Source organism: Colobus angolensis, unplaced genomic scaffold, assembly GCF_000951035.1.
Source record: "Colobus angolensis palliatus isolate OR3802 unplaced genomic scaffold, Cang.pa_1.0 Scaffold15, whole genome shotgun sequence".
Classification (NCBI taxonomy): Eukaryota; Metazoa; Chordata; class Mammalia; order Primates; family Cercopithecidae; genus Colobus; species Colobus angolensis.
Window position 1 is genome coordinate 16,497,647 of NW_012114599.1, and position 24,069 is coordinate 16,521,715.

At 39.4% G+C, this 24,069-nt stretch overlaps 1 protein-coding gene across 1 annotated transcript in view; it reads right to left on the reverse strand.

Annotated features, from left to right (window-relative positions):
* LTBP1 (latent transforming growth factor beta binding protein 1) overlaps positions 1-24,069 on the reverse strand; it is a 282,394-nt gene that overhangs the window by 214,557 nt on the left and 43,768 nt on the right. The window contains 2 exon segments of the mRNA XM_011935989.1: positions 19,304-19,578; positions 20,770-20,994. Of these exon segments, the coding sequence (XP_011791379.1) occupies positions 19,304-19,578; positions 20,770-20,994 (500 nt within the window).

Genomic DNA, 24,069 nt, shown 5'->3' on the forward strand with positions numbered 1-24,069 from the left:
AAAAAAAATAAAATAAAAATTTGAAGAAAAGATGGTACATATATAAAAATGTTTTGAATAATATATTTCACAGTGGTTACTTGAAGGGTGGCTGTTAGAAGGGTTTTAATTTTCACTATATATTATTCTATATTTAAAACATTATTTTGTGAATACACTTACCTTTGAATAAAATAAAGAAAAATAAATTAGAGAAAAAAATATATTTTAAGTTTGAATAAAGAAATCTTTCAGAGCCAAAGGGGCAAATAAAACTCGAAATGTTGAAGTGATACAGGTTTCAAAAAATACTCGTAGAGATTGTACTGAGGGAAAACATGAAATAAAACAGAAGTCTGATTTGTTGTAACTCTTGCAAGAGTAAGTAGGACTGTGTTTAGGCAAGAACTGAAACAAGGAAGTGACTCAATGGCTCTACTGGGGAGAGAGATTCCAAAGAGATGGAACGGCTCTAGCTAAGCATATGACCAACCACCAGCTGGGAGAAGAGCCAGTGGCAACAGAGGTGGGTAAAGACAGGGGAAGGCACGTCAATACGAAGGAACAAAGCGTGGGTGTGCAGAGTCAGAGAAGATGTGGAGCTAAACCATGGAGAGTTTTCCAAATTTGAGATTAGATGTACAGTTGGATGTAAAAATCAACCAGGAAACAGGGGAAAAGAAGCATCATAGTTTCTTTCCTCAAAGCAAAAAAGTTTGCATTGCTTCCAATTAAATAATTAGCATCTTTGAAACAATGGTAAGTACAGAAAGACTGATGAGGACGAAGAAGAGGAAAAGGAGAGAGAGAGAAGTGTTTTCATAAAGGTAAAGTGTTCTATATCTAGTACTTCCCCTGAAATGTAAAAAAGAATTACCAAGATAAAGTATATCATTCACAGGGAGGAAAAGGAAGAAACTATATTGCAGATAAACATGATCAGGAATAATGAGAGGACAAAAATTTGAAATTAGATGATTAGAGGCCCACTGACTGTACTTCTTCTCAAACAAACAGCAGAAAGGAGTTAAGTTCAGTATGAATAATCTCTTACCTCAACAAATGCTGTCCACCCACAGTAAAAAGATTTCTGAACACAAAGCAAACTCCCAGGTATCTACTTGCCTTGCACCATTAGCACATTATGAACAGGAAGCGGACTTCTCTGCACAGCCACATTCCCCTTGAACTCAGTGAAAAGCAGTGTAAGGATGACCCATAACTGGGTAAATGGCAAGAGGGCAGTTTTTGAAAATAGAAAAACATTCACATCCTCACTTTACCAATTACCACCCCCATGACTAGAGGTAAAACTCTCAACGTCTCTCTGCCTATTTCATCCTCTATAAAATGGAACTCGAGACATCCATTTTTCATGGAGCTCTTGAGTGGACTGAGACAACACATGTGAGACGGACTCTATGTGAGACAGCCATATGGCCAAGCCCCACTGGGCTCTCGATCAGTATTAGATCTCTTCCCCCAGGCTCCTGCTTTAAAAACCTGGGCTTATTTAACAAAAGAGCAATTCATCTAGTAGTTATTCAATATACAATGTCCCAGATTCAACCCACAGACAAGAGATGTACAAAATAAACATGTAAGTTAGATATAGAAATACAAGAAAAAGATATTCTTAAGATCTTACTAAAAATATTCAGGTTTTCTCAAAAGCGTTCTGGCCAGTAAAGAAATACTCAGTGAATTAATGCTGTGGAGGGCATGTCATTAAATGGATTTCATTTTAATTCTGCTCAAGAAGTACAACATGGTATCACTGAATTCCAATAACTCAACTTGTAAATATTGACGTTCAAGCGGCAGATGATTTCGCTTTGGGGACATCACGATCCTACTTGTCATGGTGCCATGTTTTGGTGCCAGAGAACCAAGACCATGAAGCAACAGCAGTGGAGCTCACTGTGCTCCTTCCCCTCAAGGATCCATGGCCCAATCACAAAACACTACATAGCATGTGACTCTCTAACTAAGTCAGGTCCCAGAGAATATAGCTGTCCTTTCAGGTTGAGATAGCAATGGTTTCTTGTGAATCCTCCATCCCTACACAAAATGGCCTAAGAGCCAGCGTGCAATAGTAGAAAGACTGGTCGGGCACGGTGGCTCACACCTGTAATCCCAGCACTTTGGGAGGCCAAGGCAGGTGGGTCACTTGAGGTCAAGAGTTCGAAACCAGCCTGGCCAATGTGGTTAAACCCAGTCTCTACTAAAAACACACAAAAAATAGCCAAGCTTGGTGGCGGGCGCCTGTAATCCCAGCTACTTGGGAGGCTAAGGCAGGAGAATTGCTTGAACCTGGGAGGTGGAGCTTGCAGTTAGCCAAGATCGTGCCATTGCACTCCAGCCTGGGAGACAGAGCAAGACTCTGCTTCAAAAAAAAAAAAGAAAGAAAGAAAGAAAGAAAGAAAAAGTAGAAAGACTGAACTAGACACTAAAAAGCTTCAGTCTTACTCCCCACCTCCCACAAACTCAACCGCAAACTGATTTACCTCTCTGGATGTTAGCTGCATCACCCATAAAATTGTAAGGACAGACTATTTGCTAATACTCATTTAAGTGCCCAGGTTCTATGATTTTATGAAAGCTCCAGGGTAGGGCTGAGGGCAGCCAAGGAGCTATGGTGGCAAGGTTGCCTGTGGCAGGGCAATCCTATGAAAGTCAGTGTTCCTCAGGTGCCCCCTGCCTGCCAGGTTGATACATTAGATTCCATGCTGCCACAGCCTGCCTGGTTGTATCCTCATACCCTGACCTGGGTCACCTAATCAAGGATAACCATAATAACGGGCTGCCTTTTCCTTACCCTACCTCACGCCAGCCCTTTCCTACTAACCTGTACACACAAAGGGCAGCTCTAACCTTCCTGTAAACCGTTACGGCTCTTAAATAGCTTGATTCTAGATTATATTCGGTAGCTATAATGAATGATATAATTATCAATAGGCAAGATCTCAGAAATGATTCCAGATGGTCATGGAAATGCAGGCCTTGGGTGTACTGGGCTGTGACCATTATAAAGTCATATTATAATCCATCAACCCACACTGCACAAGTACGTCCCATAAATTATTCCACCCATGCAAGTGCCATCGTCACCTCCATCCACATTCAGAAGCACATTACTCTAACATTCTGGCACAAAGCCTTGAGGTATTCTAGTAAACCAAAGCTACACCATCAATACTATGAATCTGGGTGAGGAATGTTAATCCTATTTTTTTTTTTTTTTCTGGAAATCTCGAACTTCTTTTCATAAGAACCAGAATGAAGTGCCCTACAGGAAAAGTACTGACTGTATGTAACAGGTTGGAATAATCAAAACTTGGTCTTTCCTCTTATTTGCTCCTGTTAAACTGTCTTTTCACTATGATATAAACACATCTCCACTCTGGAAAAGTGACTCCTGACAATGTTCTGAGCAAAATGGTGTTCTTCTAGTCCCTGAATCAACTATGGCTCCAAATTAAACTAGAAAGCCTCATGAACACTCTTTAGTATCCCAGCACTAGATCATTAAATACGCTTATTTCTATGCATCAAAAAGTAAAAAGTTCTATATCTCTAACCCCTATCGTTAATGCAACTAGAGCAACATATTTGATCAACTTGTTCTAAGGGTCGTTGTCACAAAGAGCAGTGTGCGACGCAGAACTGGCTGGGTAACAGGCATTGTCTCATAAGAAGAGGAAAATGCATAAATACTTCCAGATTTTCTAAGAGAACTTGTAAAAAAAATTTGCTTTGGCTTGAGCAGAACATTCTTTATAGGCAAGGATTTTTTCTTTCTTTTTTTTTTTAAGTCCACTCAGCTTTCTTTTATTAGAGTAATTAAAACAACGTTAGGCATTTGGGGGATGTGATACAACTATAATCCTCTGATATTTCAGGCTATTGATTTTACAAAGTATCTACTGTGACTAGAGCATTAACTGCTGGAAATGTATCCACATTGATTTCTGACAGTGTATTTGTTTAAAACCTGCTGAAGCCAAACCATGGGCTTCAAGGGATTCCAGACAACTACTTCAGTTTATGAAACGGTATTTTTAAAGTTACACTAAGGCAAAAATGGTTTTTAAAGTAACATATGAGGGAAAAAAAGAAAAACCTCTTAAGCATGAAACTTATGATTCTACTTGACATCTTTTCTAAAGAAAAGATAAAATCTGAGCTGCCTATTTTATCCACCTCTACAATGATTTGAACATTTCAACAGTCAAGTCTTCTTCCAGGCTGTGATATGTGTGTTTTGCTCTTCAGTTTCAAAAAGAAAATTTAAGTACAGTATTGTCATGATTCTATTCTGACACTATAATTCCTGTTAGCCTTTCCTTGGGGCAAAACAACACAAATCACATCATAAACCCTAGTACTAGATGGGGAGTAGATCAGATTTATTTTAAGTTTGATTACCAGGAATGTGTCTAAAAAGAAAGACTCATGTTGAGAGAGGGAATAAAGACGTGCATACAGGCATGATTATTACGACATAGCAACCTGAACACCTCCTAAAATCATGAACATAAATGCCTATCTCCTCCAATCTTCTTTCTTTCTTTTTTTTTTTGAGATGGAGTCTCGCTCTGTCGCCCAGGCTGAAGTGCAGTGGCGCGATCTCAGCTCGCTGCAAGCTCTGCCTCCTGGGTTCATGCCATTCTCCTGCCTCAGCCTCCTGAGTACCTGGGACTACAGGCGCTCACCACCATGCCCGGCTAATTTTTTGTATTTTTAGTAGAGACAGGGTTTCACCATGTTAGCCAGGATGGTCTCGATCTCCTGACTGCCTTGGCCTCCCAAAGTGCTGGGATTACAGGCGTGAGCCACCACGCCTGGCCTCCAGCACTTACTTCTACAACCATATTGAGATAAATCTTCTGTATTAAGCTTCAAGTCTATATAGAGATAATGAAAGGAACCAGAAACATTTTAGGCCTCATAGCACTATGTGAAATTGTAATGCATGCCTCATTTGGTTAAGCTTTCCGTTTTTTCTGTGTCTCTTCCAAGTACACAGAACTCAAAACTAATAATTACCTGTGGTTTGGTTGCAAGTCATGTAGAAAAACTGAAAGCCACAAGTAACACTAACAGGTTCATTGAGATCCCCGGGTGCAGGGAACCATGTCTGTCCTGCCCACTGCCCTGACTCTTCTGGCAGAAACATCCATTGTTCCCCAAAGAGCCACTTGTTTCCCCACACTTGCCAGCTCCAAAACTATCTGTTGGATTGCCATAACAAAATACCGTAGACTGGGTGGTTTAAACAATAGATTTTTTTTTTTTATTTCCTCACAGTTCTGGAGGCTGGAAACCCAAGATTATGGTACCAACATGGTGGATTTTTGGTGAGGCCCCTCCTCCTAGCTCATGAGTGGCTGCCATCTGGCTGTGTGCTCACATGGACTCTTCTTTGTGCAAGTGTGTGGGGAAAGCAACAGAGAGGTCAAGCTCACTGGTCCTATCACATCAGGGCCCTGCCCTTGTGATCTCACTTAACCTTAGTTGTCTCCTTTTAGGCTCTGTCTCCAAATACAGTCACACTGGGGTTTGGGGCTTTGACATATGAATTTGGGGATGGGAGGCATTAATTCCATCCATAGCACTAACAGGTATGGCCATGGGACTCATTCTGAACTGGGGGCAATGGGAAAGATAATGAGTGTGGTCCTTCGCAGAACTTCTTGTTCTCTGTTGTAGGAATTAAGGAAGCCATATATTCTGGATAACATGGCAGTAACATGATGGAACCACTATCAACCCAAGTCCCTGAAATATACAGAGCAGAGTCCTCTGCTCACCTATAAGATGTCTAATGCGCACAAAATGTAAACTTTGTTACACTAATGTGTTACTGAAGCACAACCTAGACTAACCTAATATATTTACCCACAATTCATCTGTGCCTAGTTCTGAGATCAATTCATAAGTGATCCTGGCCTTATAAAAAGTGCACGCTGGTAAGAAAGAGAAACGAGGTACAAAAGCAACACCTTTAAAATATTTAAATTCAAAACTGTCTGATTAGATTCTAAATGCAATAAAGATTTAAGGAACAGAGAGAAGTGTGGGTTGAAGTAGTACTAAAAAGCTTTTCAGAGAAACTGATACTAGAGAGGAGTCTTTCAAGTCAGTGGGATTTGAGAGACCAGTATAGTTATTCATTCACTCTATTTGACATTGATCTGTCCATATGGCCTATGCATATGTCAGCACCAGTGGTGTCTAAGATTGCAGAAAAGAGCAAAGATGTAGAAATCATCACAGAGCATTGGAGGGCTCAAAGGCACCTTGATAGTCTCCTTAGCCAATCCAGTTATTTGAAAAATGAAGAAACTGAGGGTCCAAGATATGATGAGTTTGCTAAAATGGAAAGAAAGCTATCCTCTTGGAAATACCAACACAAGCTAGTCCCAATCTATGAGCCTCAAATTTCACATAAATAAATGGGAGATATAATTATCTGCTTTTCCTGTCTCACCTGATTGTTTTGAAGGTCAAATCAGCTATTCGTTTTATAAAAATGTATTGTCTTACAAATAGGCTTGCCCCATGGCCAGGTGTGGTGGCACACACCTGTACTCTTAGCTACTTGGGAGGCTGAGGCAGGAGGATCACTTAAGCCCGAGAGTTTGAAGTTGCAGCATGCTATGATCCTGCCACTGCACTCCAGCTTGGGCAACAGAATGAGACTTTATCTCTTAAAAAAAGAAAAAGGAAAAGAAAAAAAAAGAAGCTTACCTCGAAGTCACAGAATATTAAGACCATATTCTTTAACAACTCCGTTACAGCTTGCACATTCTACACCAGTCTTCTGCAAAGTGGTCATTTTGGAGGCATTGCTCTCTTTGTTTAAAATATTTATAAATATTCAAAATATTTTGAATTTTAGAATTTTCTTCAAGGCTAGAGACATACTTTAAATATTCAATGGTCACAAGTCTTGTTCAGACGTGTCCAAGCTGTTTGCACAATGGCAGTGTCACTAGAGTAAATGCACAGTCTCATAAAGTGACCTTGTTGAAATAGAACATTCAATTCTATATATGAATTATTTTATTTAAAAAAGGAGACAGAAGAGGAGAAAAAAATGGAAGGATGAGAAAGGAAAAAACAATACTATCATTGTCTTAGAGAAGGTTCAGGAAAGAGCTTTGTCCTCTTCAATATACGGGAAAAAAAAATTGTTGTTTTTCTTGCTACAACTTTATGGGGCAGATTTTAGCGGACTGATTTTTTTAGTAAACCAGTTGATTCCTCTTCATTTTAGCAAATCTCAATTCTGAGGGATAGCACAGAGCCACATCAGACCATCAGAGCCTAGAAATACCAGCCATAAATCCTAAAACCATCTCTTATAATGTATAGAGCCAAAATCAACCATCAATTCAAGCCATCATCTCTTAAAACTATTTTCAACATGCTCAGAACTGTCATCTTCAAACACAGTGACCATAAAATCTTACCACTTTGCCAATATCAGAAGTAGCTCAGCATGCTTCTACTCTGAGCTGCTCCATAATTATTATTTTCAATGCTTAATCCTATGTAGAAACAGGAGTCTAATTATTAATAGGTATATTATTTTAGTGAGCCCTAGAGGTATAAAATATGGTAATTTGATACTCCATGTCATGATAAAGGCATTTTTATTGCCCATAAAATGAAAAAAAAAAAAAATAAAAGTCTTTGAGAGGAGGGGCTTAGGGAGAACCAATGAAGAAACACAGATTTGCTTCTCTTAAACAGGTCAGGCATTTTCATTGCCAATAAAATGAAAAGAAAAAGTCTGAGAGGAGGGGCTTAGGGAGAACCAATGAAGAAACACAGGCTTGCTTCTCTTAAACAGGTCAGGGCAGGTGGACACTTAAAGCTGACAGCTTCTTTGGTTCCCAGAAGACATCTGCCTGGGTAAAGACTGGATACTGGGCCGCACGAAGGGTAACGTCTGGGTCACAACCCATTCTCTGAAGTTCTAAGAATCTATATTTTGATTATCCTAATGTCTCAGCCCTACATTCTCAATCCAAGTAAAACGAGCAGTTCTCCTCTCCACTGGCAGGAGCCCAGTGACATGCAGACATGTTCTCTCTCACATGCGGTGTTTTTCCTCTTTGGATCTTACCCCTGTCTTTACTGATCTTTCTTGACTCCAGGCTAGAGGGCCCCTGCATGAAAGTCAATCTGGCAGAGGTTGCTGGAACAAGACCAGCAAACACTTAAGAGTTCCAGCACCTATCACTGAGATGTGTAGGACACCTTCGGTGATACCTTCAGCTGTTGACGCAGGTAAGGTTTGGCACGGATGGCTACAGAGAGCAGCCATTTTAGAGGCACAAGAGACAACCAGATTCACTAACACTCAATTAAATATTTCTTAGATTATGCCAAAGGAGTACTTGAGTGGGACACTGAAGAAAAGCCCAGATGGCATAGGAAGTGCCTGGTGTTAATGACTTATTCCACCTCAAGAAAGCCAAACTTCAGTAAATGCAATCAGCACACACTCCAACTGAGCTCTCTGCTCAGCAAAAAGACAGATGTCTAGTAGCCTCAGCCTCACCTTCCCCAGCCACTGCCCAGCAGCTCCTCCAGAAGAAGGCAGGCCACTGCACTGGTCCAAGATCACCTGGGAGGGCCCTATCCATAAGGGCGTGTGGCCTCAGGCAATGGGGTGGAAGAAGGAGCCACAATTCACCTCTGCCCTCTGCTGACCCAACCTGGCTCAGCTCCCCTTCCACACAAGGGAGACTGCATAAGTAAGATGCTTTATAACCATTTTTTTTCTTTAGACTTCTAATATATTTACATAGTTTATGGACTCAGTTTAGAGAATAACCAGTGTGAAAAGTGTTACAATAATTCTGGCATTACTCTGCCAGGATCAAACTAGGTTTTTGTTTTTGTTTTTTTTTTAAATCATAGATTTAGGCTTCATCCCAGTAATATTCGGGTTGTCGGGACAGAAGAGATTCTGTGGAAATTCAAGAGCAGGTTTCTGAGCAGAACTCAATGTCTCAGCTCCCCTAAATGAACACCATTTCTCACCTCTGAGAAAAGATTTCCAAAGTGCCTATCTCATCTGCATCTACCCAACATCTACCCATCTTTTTTCTCCCATGTGGAGTTGGCAGGCATCACATCTATTTCCCCAGCTTCTTATTGGCTTTTGTCCAGTGGAAACCAAGAAATATTTTTCTTTATTCAAAGTCCTGTGACAAAAGTATTGAAACTCTTAAAAAAAAAAAAAGTAATTTCAGCCATGCAATTAGGATACTTTCCACCTCAATGAGCTCATATTTTCCCGTTAATTTCTCCATTAAGCTTATTTTTTTAAGTTTTTTAAAACAAAAGCTAAGTATATCCATTTGGCCCTTTAGAACGGGGTGTGTGTGTGTGTGTATGTGTGTGTTCCAGTGCTAAGCTTTAGAGCTTAGGATGTTACTGAACGCATCTGCCAAAAGAGACCTATCTTCAATTAAATAATCTTTTTCTCCAATGGCCCATTCTGTTTCCATTTTTCCTGTTCAAAGAGAACTGCTGGAACAACTTCTGGCATCTCTAATAGAATCCCAAACAGTTCTTGTGTCACTTTAACCCAATTTTGCCCTAGCGCTTATTATTTATATGACCAATAATTAAAGGAAATAAAAAAAGAGTTTTTCCAATGATACCAGGATTCCACATCAACTACCGGTCCTTTCCTTTCTTCCTAATCCACATAAAGTTTATTTTCTTCTGTAGAATATGTATTAAAGACCTTAATCTTAAAGTTTGTTTTTTATGGCTTTTAAAATCTTTTCTAAGAATTTTATAGTTGCAAACTATAAAAGTGGGTTCATGTGTTATCTGATCATCTTTATCTGTGTTAGAGTGCTGTACTTAAAACATATTCTGTATAAATCAATTAACTCAGGTATTTACACGTGAAATTTTCTGCTCTTTCAGCATTTTGAAATAGGAAATCTTGAAGCACCTGAATTTTCTGTCTCCCCCTATAATGCCTCTGTCTGGTTACGCAGCAGGTTCCTGGGTTCAACAAAGAGCACGGGCTTGTGCAGCCAGGCAATGGGCAGGTTCAGCATGGAAGCTGGACCCTGAACTCTACATTGCGATTCTAAATGCTTCCCATACAAGGCCTTTTCATACCATCTGGCATAACTAGGTCACTAAGCGTTTGTGTCCAGCAATTGGGCAATCAATAAAACATGTTTGAAGGAATCAAAAAGTCAGATGCAAAATAAGCTTTGAATTTAGGTCACTGTTAAGAGACCAATTTAAAAACAAAGGATACCCTTATACAATTGATTTTTATGTAAAAAAGATAAATATATTTAATGTTCCTATGATGCAAAGATAGATTGGACGGGTATTTTCTGAAACTTGGCCTCTCCTCAGAGATGATAACTACCATGGAAATGTTCGGGTTTTAAGCCTGTGAAAACATGAGATTATCCTGAAGTGGCTGGTAATTGTAACCACTGGAGTTGTAATTCTAACAGTCAGTGAGCAAACTCTTGCAAATGTTTCCAAATATATGTAGACTACCACAATTTACTCCAGGTAGCAAAGAAACCTAACTCTGCCAAAATTAGGACCTGCCAACTATTTCATACTTGATTTATATTCAAGAAAACCATTCCTGTCTGTCACCCTATATAGTTCTATTAGACTAATTTCTGTTCTTTGAATATAGGAGATTTAGTGATGCCTACAGAGACTGACTGTATAGACAGCCTGATTCACATAAATATCAATGATTTATTTGATTGTTAAACATATTTTTAGAACTCTGAAATACTAAAGGTAACTTTTTACAAAAACAAAACAATAGAAATGTTTTTTTTTCCCTATAAGTTGGCATTCTCCGTCAAGGAGAGAAAACACTATAGAAACCTTTAACTCCATTATTCCTGCTCTTTTCTCATTATAATGCAATCCAAAGAAATGTCCTCTGTGGTCATGAATTTAACTATCATCAGCAAATCTATTCACTGATCACTGAATTTTCTCCATTAATTCTCTATCATTCCATCTCTAAAACAGCCTGGACTTCCTGACTGATAATTAAGAGTACACCCTTACTAATATTAATCAAGGATGAGGCTGCTTGTAACAAAGATGTTATTGCTCATCTCCTCACAATCCTCCCTGCTAAGGGTCAGGTAATTCTAGTGAGCATTTATTTAGCTGATTTGTGAAGCAAGAAAATTCAGAATAGTCCCTTTCTTCATGATCTTTGTCTTTACAACAGCCTGTAAACGCAATCCTGATGCTTGATTCTTCACAAAATCCCCTATAGTCATCTCCTTTATTTTCAGCTTGACTTCTTAGATTGGCCCTTGGTCATTTCACAAGGTCAATTTCTCTTCCTTGGCCTCAGGTCACCTCACACCTACCCAACACCTCTGTTAAACAGTTAAAAACTTTAAGCTTGTTTCTAAAAAGTCTCTAAATGTATTACAGTGAAAGCTTTTAAATTCAGCTTTAAAATATACTATTCTAAGTCTAGGAAATTTTAACATTTTCCCCCTTCTTTCTAAAAAATTTTCAAATACACTGAGATATTCAAAGGATAACACAATGAACACCTATCTGCAAATGAACCGCTCAAGAATCAAGTTTGTGCTACTTGTGTGTAAAGTACATCTGAAATTACAGGCAATATCTCAGATATGTTGCGGGTTCAGCTCCTGACCACTGCAATGAAGTGACTATCACAATAAACTCAGTCACATGAATTTGTTGGTTTCCCAGTGCAAATAAAAGTCATGTTTTCACTATACTGTCATCTATTAAGTTTGCAATTGCGCTATGCCTTAAAGTACATACCTTAATTTTAAAACACTTTATTGCTTTAAAAATGCTAATAATCATCTGAGCCTTCTGCAAGTCATAACCTTCTTGCCGGTGGAGGGTCTTGCCTTGATGTTGATGACTGTCAACCAATCAGGATGGGGTTTCCTGAGGGTTGCGGTGGCTGTGGCAATTTCTTAAAATAGACAACAATGAAGTCTGCAGCTTTGCCTGACTCTTCGTTTTACTAAATATTTCTCTGTAGCAAGTGATACTGTTTGATAGCATTTGACCTATGCTAGAACTTTCAAAATGAGTCAGTCCTCTTAAACCCCACTAATGCTTTAACAATTAAATTTATAGTGTATTCTAAATCCATTGTTGTCATTTCACAATGTTCACAGCATCTACACCAGGAGTTGATTTCATCTCACAAAACCACTTTCTTTGCTCATTCATAAGCAACAGTTCCTCATCCATTCAAGTTTGAACATGAGATTGCAGCAGTTTGGTCATATCTTCGGGATTCACTTCTAACTTGAGTTCTCTTGCTATTTCCACCACATCTGTAGTGACTTCCTCCACTGAAATCCTGTATCCCTCAAAGTCATTCATAAGGGTTGACTTTGACTTTTTGCAGTATCTAATTTAATTAAATATCTTTATTGCTGATATTTTGACCTCCTCATATGCATCATGAATGTTCCTAATGGCATCTAGAATGGCAAACCCTTTCCAGAAACTTTTTATTTATTTTGCCCAGATCCACCAGAGGAATCATGATCTATGGCAGTGATAGCCTTAAAAAATATATTTCTTAAATAATAAGACTTAAAAGTCAAAATGACTCCTTGATCTATGGGCTACAGAATGGGTGCTGTGATTGCAGGCATGAAAACAACATTCATCTTTTTGTACATCTCCATCAGAGCTCTTGAGTGGCCAGGTACACTGTCAATGAGCAGTAATATTTTGAAAGGAATCTTTTTTTCCGAGCAGCAGGTCTCAACAGTGGTCTTAAAATCTTTAGTAAACCATGCTGCAAACACATGTGCTGTCATCCAGGCTTTGCTGTTCCCTTTATACAGCACAGGCAGAGTAGATTTAGCATAGTTCTTAAGGGCCCTGGAATTTTCAGAACAGCCTATGAGCATTGGCTGCAACTTAAAGTCACCAGCTGCATTAGCCCCTAACGAGAGAGCCAGCCTGTCCTCTGAAGCCAAGCAATGACTTTCTCTCTAGCTATGAAACTCCTAGATGGCATCTTCTTCCAGTATAAGGCTGCGTAGTATAGCCACCTTTATCAATGACCTTCTGGACAACTTGCTGCAGCTTCTGCATCAGCACTTGCTGCTTCACCTTGTACTTTTACGGTATGCAGATAGCTTCTTTCTTTAAACCTCATGAACCAACCATTACTAGTTTCAGATTCTTCTTCCGCAACTTTCTCACCTCTCCAAGTCTTCAGAGAATTGAAGAGAGTTAGGACCTTGCTCTGGATTAAGCTTCGGCTGAAGGGAATGTTGGTGGTTCTAGACCTCTCTCAAACATTCTCTGTATTAGCAACATGGCTGTTTTACTTTCTTATCATTCATGTACTCTCTGGAGTAGCACTTTTAATTTCCTTCAAGAACTTTTCCTTTGAATTCACAACTTGGCTAACTGAGGCAAAGGCCTAGCTTTTGGCTTATTTTGGCTTTCAACATGCCCTCCTCACTAAGGTTGATCATTTTTAGCCTCTGATTTAAAATCAGAGATGTGGCCGGGCTCGGTGGCTCAGGCCTGTAGTCCCAGCACTTTGGAAGGCCGAGGAGGGTGTATCACGAGGTCAGGAGATCAAGACCATCCTGGCTAACATGGTGAAACTCCATCTCTACTAAAAATACAAAAATTAGCCGGGCGTGGTGGTGGGCACCTGTTTTCCTAGCTACTCAGGAGGCTGAGGCAGGAGAATGGCATGAACCCGGGAGGCAGAGCTTGCAGTGAGCCGAGACCGTTCCACTGCACTCCAGCCTGGGTGACAGAGCAAGATTCTGTCTCAAAAAATAAACAGATAAATAAATAAGTAAATAAATAAATAAATAAAGTGAGAGATGTGTGACTCTTCCACTTGAACACTTAAAGGCCATGGTAGTATTATTAATTAGCCTAATTTCAATATTGTTGTGTTTCAGCCAATAGGGATGCCTGAAGAGAGGGAGAGAGATGGGGGAATGGCCAGTTGGTAGAGCAGTCAGAGAATACACATTTATCAATTAAGTTTGCCATCTTATATGGGTGTGCTTTGTGATGCCCCGAAACAATTACAATAGTAACAAAAATCATTTATCACACATCTGCGTAACAGATGTAACAATGAAAAGGTCTTGAAATATTGCAAAAATTACCAACATGTGACAGAGACACAAAGTGAGAACCTGCTCTCAGAAAAATTTCCTTGCCAATAAGCAGGGTTGCCATAAGCTTCATTCAATTTGTAAAAGACACAAAGAGCTGAAGTGAGGTGCAATAAAACAAAGTGTGCCTGTAAAGTATGAACATCATGGAATTTCACCCCTAAAACTTTCAGCATTCATCTATTAAGAATAAGGACATTTTCCTGCTGGGTGCAGTGGCTCCTGCCTGTAATTCTAGCACTTTGGGAGGCCGAGGCGGGTGGATCACCTGAGGTCAGGAGTTCAAGATCAGCCTGGGCAACACAGTGAAACCCCGTCTCTACTAAAAATACAAAAATTAGCTGGGTGTGGTGGTGCATGCCTGTAACTTCAGCTACTCAGGAGACTGAGGCAGGAGAATCCCTTGAACCAGGGAGGCGGAGGTTGCAGTGAGCTGAGATCACACCACTGCATTCCAGTTTGGGCCACAGAGTGAGACTCTGTCTCAAAATAAACAAACGAAAAAGAATAAAGACATTTTCCTACATAATTGCAATACTATTATCACACATAAGAAAACTAATAATGCCAAAATATTATCTAATGACATTTCCCATGGTTTGAATGTGTCCCCCACAGTTCATGTGTTAGAAATTTAATCCCCTGAAAGCGACAGTGTTAGGAGTACGGGACCTAATAAGAGGGTCTTCCCTCATGAATGCATTAATGGCATTATCTTGGGAGTAGGTTAGTTATCACCAGAGTGGGCTTCTTACAAAAGCAAGTTCAGCCCCGCTTTGCTCTCTCATGTTCTCTTGTCCTTCTGCTATGGGATGACTTAGTGAGGAGGCCCTGGTCACATGCTGGCACTTTGATATTGAACTTTACAGCCTCTAAAACAGTGAGAAATAAATGTCTTTTCTTTATAGATTACCCAGTCTGTGGCATTCTGTTATAGCAACACAAAATGGACTAAGACAGAGCTCACGTTCAAATTTCCCCAACTATTCCCAAAATCTCTTAGATCTGGCTTTTGTTTTTTTTTTTTTTTATCAAGATTTAATTAAGGTGAATATATTATACTTATTTTTTGTGTCTCTGTAGTCTCTTTCTACAAACATCATCTCACTTTCTTTTACACACTGTTTTTTTTTTTTTTTTTTTTTGGAGACGGAGTCTTGCTCTGTCGCCCAGGCTGGAGTGCAGTGGCCGGATCTCAGCTCACTGCAAGCTCCGCCTCCCGGGTTTACGCCATTCTCCTGCCTCAGCCTCCCGAGTAGCTGGGACTACAGGCGCCCGCCACCTCGCCCGGCTAGTTTTTTGTATTTTTTAGTAGAGACGGGGTTTCACCGTGTTAGCCAGGATGGTCTCGATCTCCTGACCTCGTGATCCACCCGTCTCGGCCTCCCAAAGTGCTGGGATTACAGGCTTGAGCCACCGCGCCCGGCCTGTTTTTTTTTTTTAAGAAACCAGGCAATAATGCCCTACATTGTAAATGTCTGATTGTTTTTTCTGTCTGAGTATGATGTTTTTAACTTGTTTCTTTACCCTTGATATTCCCTATAAACTTGTGGTTAAGTCTAAGGGTTTGATTAGATTCAGGTTAGATATATTTGGCAAGAACGCTTCATGGGTAATTCTGCAAACTCTATACTGTCTTACAGCAGGAGGCACATAGGTCAGACTGCCCCACTATTAATGATGCTGAGTTGACCATTTGGTCAAAGGGGCTTCCTGACACACTGACCTTGCCAGCAAGTCATTTATACTGCACTATGCCTCAGATTTAAGAGGCTTAATATTTGCGCAAGAGCCTGCCAAGAATCCCAAGCTATTTTACTTCTCTGATCTCTTCTGACAACTCTTCCTTGCCCATTTCTTGTACTGTTCTCTTTCCTCTGTTTAATTTACTCTCCCTTTCTGCTCTGTGAGCTTGGTTTCCTCATCAATCATCCATTTTCCTCCGCCATCCAAACAGTTCTGAAATTCTACTCTACAAAGCTTTCCTGAATTTAAATACATTGATCACAGTTCATCTTGAGTTTTCAATCCCATGTTTACTACCTAATTATTAGAATGTGCCACAGAAACAAGGGCTATCTCTGTCAAATTTATTTTGTATATGACCTCTCATAGCAATATATACACATAGATGTTTATTGGTAACTGTTGCATTAAAGTCTCAATGGTTGACATTTGCAACTAATAAGAGAACTCCACTGAGCAAACAATAGTGAGCATTTATCCACGGTTTTGTTTTTGTTTTTGATTTTCTGCCATTTAAAATCTACCTATAACTCCTAATTATAGCTACATTTGCAAACCAACCACAGCAAGAAAGCACAAATGTTTTCAAACTCCTTTGTAGGATTGTAGGATACACCTAAACACTATTGATTATTTGTCAGTAATGTATTTTTTAAATGCCTGGTTCACCCTAATTGCACAAATTAATTGGGCAGCCTTTGGCATCCAGCAACATTCCTCATGAACAGGAAGACCAATAAATATATACTGAGAATGCTTTCCAAAAAATAGGTCTTATTTTGAAGCTGTGTATGAGTGAGTACGCATGCAAAATGAATTAAGAATTGAGATCACTGTCTGGATCTTTTAGACCAAAAGTCAGAGATGTATGCAGATAAGACAAAAGTATTCTGCTGAGTTTTAATTATTTGGGTAATTCCATCAATTAGCCAATTCATTTCAATTGTATACTCTAGGCTTAGAAGTCAATAATATCTTTTCATCTTTTCTTGTTAGCAATCACCTAATATTGTACAAGAATAACAAGTTTGTTATGTCTCATTTTCTTGCTTTCTTTAATCTGTGTTCCAACTTGGAAACAGGGAGGAAGGTACTGGGCACACAATTTTTAAAAGATCTGCTTTTTCCTTTCTCCCTGACCAACCTAAGCTGGAATGACTAAACAATGCAAATGGCACCAAATCTGTCCTCCCTCTCCAAGAGCAGTTCAGTGCAAAGCTGTGAAGTGTATAAAGTTTATCTTCAGCCCCACTATGTTTGTCAAAACCTACCCTCAGCATAAACATTGTCTTTACTTTTAAGCTACATTTAAATTGATGGTGTTCCTTCTCCCAAAAGCATTTCCAAAACTGGGAAATAAAAAGCCACGTTAGGTTCCCTGTAGTCGCATTTCAGGTGTCCACAGGCCAATGAGGGCTGTGTTTGTGGGATCGATGCTGTCCCTATCTTACTGAAAGCACATGATATAAAAACAGTCATAGTAGATGGTTGCTTAAGTTTGACTCTATCTTGATAAATATTCTCTAAGCTAATATTTGCATAGTTCTATGATATTTGTAAAGCAGGGCTCACAATTATCTTGATTAATCTTAACAAAGTCTCATGAGCCCCACGTCTTATCTCTACTTTGCAGATAAGGAAGCTGCTTCCCTCCTACCGAGTGCTGGGCTCACAGCTCTAATCAAGGTCTTACAACTCCATAAGGATGCTCTTTCCATTCCCACATGCTGCCTTCCATTCAGGTCTACAATCTTCCCTCCTTCTCCTAGAAGAAAGGTGACAATCCTACCATTGATTTAGTATCTAAAAGTGTTTCCCAGGTGTCTAAAGCAGTGATAATTAGTTCTATTACCCCCAAGTATTTCACATGCATATATACACACATGATATATTTTTAATATTCAAGACATAGCAGAGGAATAATAATAAATGTATCTCATCTAGTCTTCTCATGAGGGATTTAAACCATAACCAAAAGACAGGAGGGAAACCACAGAACGAAGCCTCCATCATTATCACATAATGGAGTACAGGAATCAACACTTTTAGGTTATCTTCACCATGCACATTCAATGATGAGTTTTAAAGAAAATTTTGCCTTTCTCTCACTTTATGATATAAATATAGGCCTAAAGTTATACTTCAAGCAACTCCTGCACTATACCTTGCAATTTATGATTTTTTTTTCCTTCTTTTGAGACTGAGTCTTGCTCTTGTCACCCAGGCTGGAGTGCAGTGGTGTGATCTCAACTCACTACAACCTCCACCTCCCACGCTCAAGCGATTCTCCTGCCTCAGCCTCCCAAGTAGCTGGGATTACAGGTGCCTGTCACCATGCCTGGCTAATTTTGCATTTTTAGTATAGATGGGGTTTCATCATGTTGGCCAGGCTGGTCTCAAACTCCTGACCTCAGGTGATCCACCCGCCTCGGCCTCCCAAAATGCTAGGATTACAGGCATGAGCCACTGCACCTGGCCTGAATTTTTATAAGAAAATAAAAGATAACATGAAATATTACTTCCTGTCAAAGATGACATGAATTATCATTGCACAATGAATTCAAAACTCATGAACAAAACTATTGCAAAAGGCAAAAATATTTTCAAGCATCTTTGCAGAATATATATTTTGTACCATATCTCACGCCTGACACATGTTTTATACACAGATCACCCTAACTGAAAAAATAGAAACAGGTAATCATGGACTTCCAGAAACATTTTTGGAAGCCAGGCACGGTAGCTCATGCCTATAATCCCAGCACTGTGGGAGGACGAGGTAGGCAAACCACTTGAGGTCAGGAGTTCGAGACCAGCCTGGCCAACACCGTGAAACCCCATTTCTACTAAAAATAAAAACATTAGCTGAGAGTGGTGGCATGTGCCTGTAATCCCAGCTACTTGAGAGGCTGAGGCAGGAATCACTTGAAGCTGGGAGGTGGAGGTTGCAGTGAGCCAAGATTGTGCCACTGCACTCCAGCCTGTGCAACAGAGTGAGACTCCAACTCAATCAATCAATCAATCAATCAATCAATCAATAAAGAAATAAATAAATGTATTCTCTACATCAGGGACTGGCAACTTTTTTCTGTAAAAAGACACACAGTAAATATTTTAGGTTCTGCAGACCATGTGTTCTCACTGGAACTATTTAATTCTGCAGTCATAGCATGAAAATGGGCATAGACAATATGTAAATGAATGAGTGCAGCTATGAGTGTGGCAATAAAACTCTATTTACAAAAATATGGCCACGAGTCATAGTTTGTTAAAGCCTTTTTTAAAAACAGCATTTTTATCAAGTCTGGCTTTCTTGTTAAAATGATACCATATCTGTAACACATTACTAAAGCAGGCTTGGTGATGATGCTTACCTGTGACCCAATGGTTTCCTGGAAGCACCGGCCAAGCTGTGTCTTAGCAGCCACGGGGTAGACGTGAGGAATGACCTGCTGGTGGGAGTATGTGGAATGTATGGTCTGGGTCTTCTGGACAGGAAGGCCTTGGTAAGAGACTTGGGATTGGCCTGGTTGAGCTTCTTTTGTCTTCTGGCCTGTTGGGGCATCAATTCTTGAAACCTGATGTATCTGGACGGAGGCCTCAGGCGGATGTTTCACATGGATATTGACTATGTTAGGAGGAAATTTCACTGAAACAGATTGGGAGGAAAATCTGTTAGTCCTGAATAACTAACAGGCAAACCAAAAGTTTTAAAACATGAAAGTAAATTTTATAAACACACATGCATACATATTTATATAATGTGCAGCACTTTGCTGTATAGCCATCAAAATTCTTAAGGGCACATGCAAAATAAAAATTAAGCCTGAATTTATATTTTTTAAAATTTGCAATTATAGAGAGAAATTAAAACTTTTAACAGTAACACATTCATGAGACTAAAATACTCTTTTCCAAAGTCATAAAGCTGTGAAATATATCCTGCTTGTTCTAAGCAGATAAATTTTATCAAATGTTCATCAGAAAGATCAAGCATTTGATTAGTTTTGAATTTCTCATACAATTTCTATTATAAAAATTTTAGGATTTACATTTTTCTATTAAAAGAAAAAACCCAATTTTACAAGGCACAATTCTCTTACCCTTAAACAATACAGTACCTGTTATTTTTGTGCTTCTTGTAACATACACACACACAAAATACCAAAATGCATTATTTTTTATCTATAACAAGCTACGTTCTATAGCTTTCAAACAAAAATCTCATCTCCTGATGCAAGGATTCATGTTTTAAAGAATCAGAGCCAGTAAACTTCTATGATCCCCTTTTCAAAAGTGTGCATTTATAAAAATGCCAGGTTTAAAAGGATGAATTCGTCATAGAATTTTTGAGCTCCAAGTGACCTAGTTTACTTTCCTCTACAAATGAACAAATTGAAGTTCAGTGAGGTTAAATGATTGTTTACAACTAAAACCAAGCATTCTTTAATTACGAAGTTCACCAGTAGGTACTGTGCGATCCACTAGCTTATTAATGCTGTAAGGGCCAGAACACTGTCTTGTTCATCTTCCTATTTCTCAGGCCTTGTCAGAACAGTGCCATGCACATTTATTAGCTCTTGGTGGTAAGAGTCACTAGAGAAAAATTGGCTCCTTTTTATTTTCTTTTTTCCTAGATACCAATTCTCTATGGCCTAGAAAGAACTGTAGCTACACACCTGGGCCCACATTCTGTCTCTAATGCCATTTCTCAGGCCACAAATCATGTACTCCTTTATGTTTCAATACCAGGCCTGGCCATCTGCAGATCCTTGACTTCTGTGTGGGTTTGGCAGGTTAACAGAGGTCTGGCAAATGGGCAGAAAGAAAAAAAGCTTACCTTTGACTCCTTGCTGGCTAGTCACGGTCAGAGGCAAGGTATGTGTAGAATGGATGACATGCGTCCCTAATGCCTTGCCTGGCTGCTGGGAATGCTGATAAAGTTTAGGCACGCTGGCACCATGGACTGGGATCTGACAAAGCTTTCCTGTGAAATTTGGAGGGCACTGACATTTGTCCCTTGAACTGCACTGGCCACCATTCATACATGGTAGATGGCAAATTACTGAAAGGGAAAAGAGAAAAAGTGGAGAGTCTGTTAGTCTCTCAGAGGCTAAGGAATGATCAACCAACAAAACCTGCAAAACATACAGCCCATTATAGGCATCAGAGTCCCATGAACTTTAGAAATGGTAAACAGAGGAGTAAACTCACTATGCCAAAAGTAGTCTCTGTTACTCACTACCTTTTTCTTTCCATCTTAAGTCATTTAACTCTTTAATAGCTCGTCATTATTCTCCCTCCAACAATGGAAAGAAAAGTTCATAGGAAAAGATGTATATACAGTAGCCACTCAGGATTATTGTCTATCACCATGCCATTTTAAGTACCATTTGCAATCCATAATTATTTCATTAACTGACTCCCTAGATGATAAACTCCTCAAGAACAAGTGGTATGTATGGCCTGGTAGTGTGTATGGCCTGGTAACCTTAATATCCTTGACACCTAGAAAAAATGTCTGGCATACAATGGACATTAAATAAATATTTGCTCACCTCATTCTCCAGGATGTGATTATAAAGCATTGCAAGCCTGTATCAAAACATCTTGTGTACCCCACAAATATATATACCTACTATGTACCCACAAAAAATTAAAAATTACATATATTTGCTCAAAGAATAAACAAATGACAGTAATAAAAATAATATTTGTTGAAATTTTTCTCTATTTAAGACACTAAATGCTACCCAGAACAAATAAGTAGAATAGTTTGAATCATACTGTACAGGAATTTGCAATCTTGTGTAACAAGATCTCAGTGAAGTCCAAAATTAGTCTGGAATTAACTTATTTAGAACACTGAAAGATAACAGGACAGACTGGGCAAATAATTTTAAGAGGAGTTATAACTCTGGCTATTTTAGCTTATGGTCAACCTCTTTATCACTAATGAATTCTTCCTGTCAGCCTTTAAACATCACAGATTTCCAGTAGCTTAGACAATATTATAATAAAAGCCTCTCAGCTCCATTTCCTTCGAGCTTCTACCCTCTTTAAATCCTCTCCTCCATAACTAAACTTTCCACCATAATTGTCTGCTGACTTCTCAATGTGCTACAATCTATCTTGGGCCAGTTTACGTTTTCCCTGCCCCTCCTCTACACAGAAGCTATTCTTACTAGGGTCATGAATGGTTTCCACGTTTCTAAACCCAATGGATGGATTTCAGTCTTCCCTTGTTTTCCAGCACACCTCACTCACCTGTTTTGCTCCTTCCTCCTGCCTATTCCATCTTAACATTCTTTGCAGACTCTGTTCTCTTTACTTGTTCTTTATATACTGATGTGTGTTAAGGTTTGGTCTTAAAGTCTTCTTCACTGACTCTACACACTCTTTTGCTATGATTTCATCCTATCATATACTGATGTCACCCAAATTTTTATTTCCTGGTCAAAGCTTTCTTCCAAGCTTCAAACTGTCTACAACTATATGTCACCATGCACATATCTCATAGGCACCTCAAATTCACAATGTCCAAAATTGAACTCATTGTCTTCCCTCCAATACCTCCATCCACCAAGTGATCCTTAAAAAAACCTGGGTGCTGCTCCCTCATTTTATCTACTCAAACATCTGATCCTGGAAGTCCTCCCTCCTGGACATTCACCAAAGATGTCAACTTTTTGCCCATTACAGGGATCCTCTGCAACCTCATCACTTAGGAATCTTACCTCATTCTCCACAATACAGCTACATGGGGCTTAATTCAGTTCCTCAGTGTGCTCTTCCTTCCAGATCTTTATCCACACTGAGTCCTCTGCCTGGAACATTCTTTCCATCTGGCCCCCGTCAACTACCTGATTCCTATGTATCTTTCAGACTCTGCCTGAACCTCTCTTCTAGAAGCATTCCCATTGCCCCTCATCTAGGCTTGACACTTATCTTCTTGCTTCCACGAATCTGATTCACTATCCATCATTCCATGTATCTTACAATCAACTGACTACTTCTCTGTATGCCTCACTCAACCAGAGCTCTGTGAGGTCGGCAAGTTACCTTGTTATGTTTTACTGCTAGCACATAGCCCAATGTCTAGAAGAAATGCTAAAAAAAAAAAAAAAAAAAAAATACCAGAAAATACCAAATGAGGGAAGGGATAGATTTATACCTATCACTCTGTCAAATGCCATTCTTGGTGGTATAGAAGATTCAGTCCCTGCCCATCTAGGACTTAAAATCTAAATGGAGAAAATAAATAGCACATAAATAAAAATACAGATCAGCAAATAAGCGGTAACTGGAAAGTATGAAATATAAATCCTTTGGAACTGCAGAGAGGAGAAAAGACATTTCTAGGAAGTCGAAATAGACTTCACAGAAGAGATCATTCAGGGTAAGTTTTTCAAACTGGTGAAGATTCAGACAACATCAAAAAGTGCATTTTAGGAAGACAATGTGTACAAAGGAGGGGTGGTGGGCATATTTGGGAGATAATGAGTAAACCTATGTTGTTGGAACTACGGGTTCTTGAGGGAAGGGAAGAGATCAGGTAATAAATTCGAAGAAGGAGGCTTGTGTTCGACAAAGGAAGTTATCACAGGCTTGATAAGGGCTTTGGATTTTATTCTGTAATCAGTAAGTTATTTTGGAGGCTTCAAGCAAAGGATTAAGCAAAGCTGCAAGAGTGTTTCAGGAAGATTACTCCGGTGATGGCATGCGGGATTAGCTGGAAAGGAGAGAGAGTACAGCGGGAAAGTCAGTTAGGAAACTATTACAACAACTGAAATTCATATAATTAGGATGATGGCAACAGGAACTAAAAAAAACGTGCAGGAACATAAGGCTAGAGGGAAAATCAGTAAAACTTGATGATGGGTACAGGAGGAACAAGGAAGAGGGGAGAAAGTGGAGGAGGAAGGACAGAGTTGGAAAAATTACAAAGGTGACAACCCAGAAACTTTCTTCAGGGTGTAGACTGCAGATCAAGTCAAAACTCCCCATGCTGGATGGGGTCTGAAAAATACTTGCACTAGTGCTCAGTCTACTCTGTGAGGTCTTGGGTAAGAAAAGAGAAAGTCAAAGCTGACTCCAAGATCGAATCAATGACTTCGAAACTCTGAGTTCAATTCTGAAT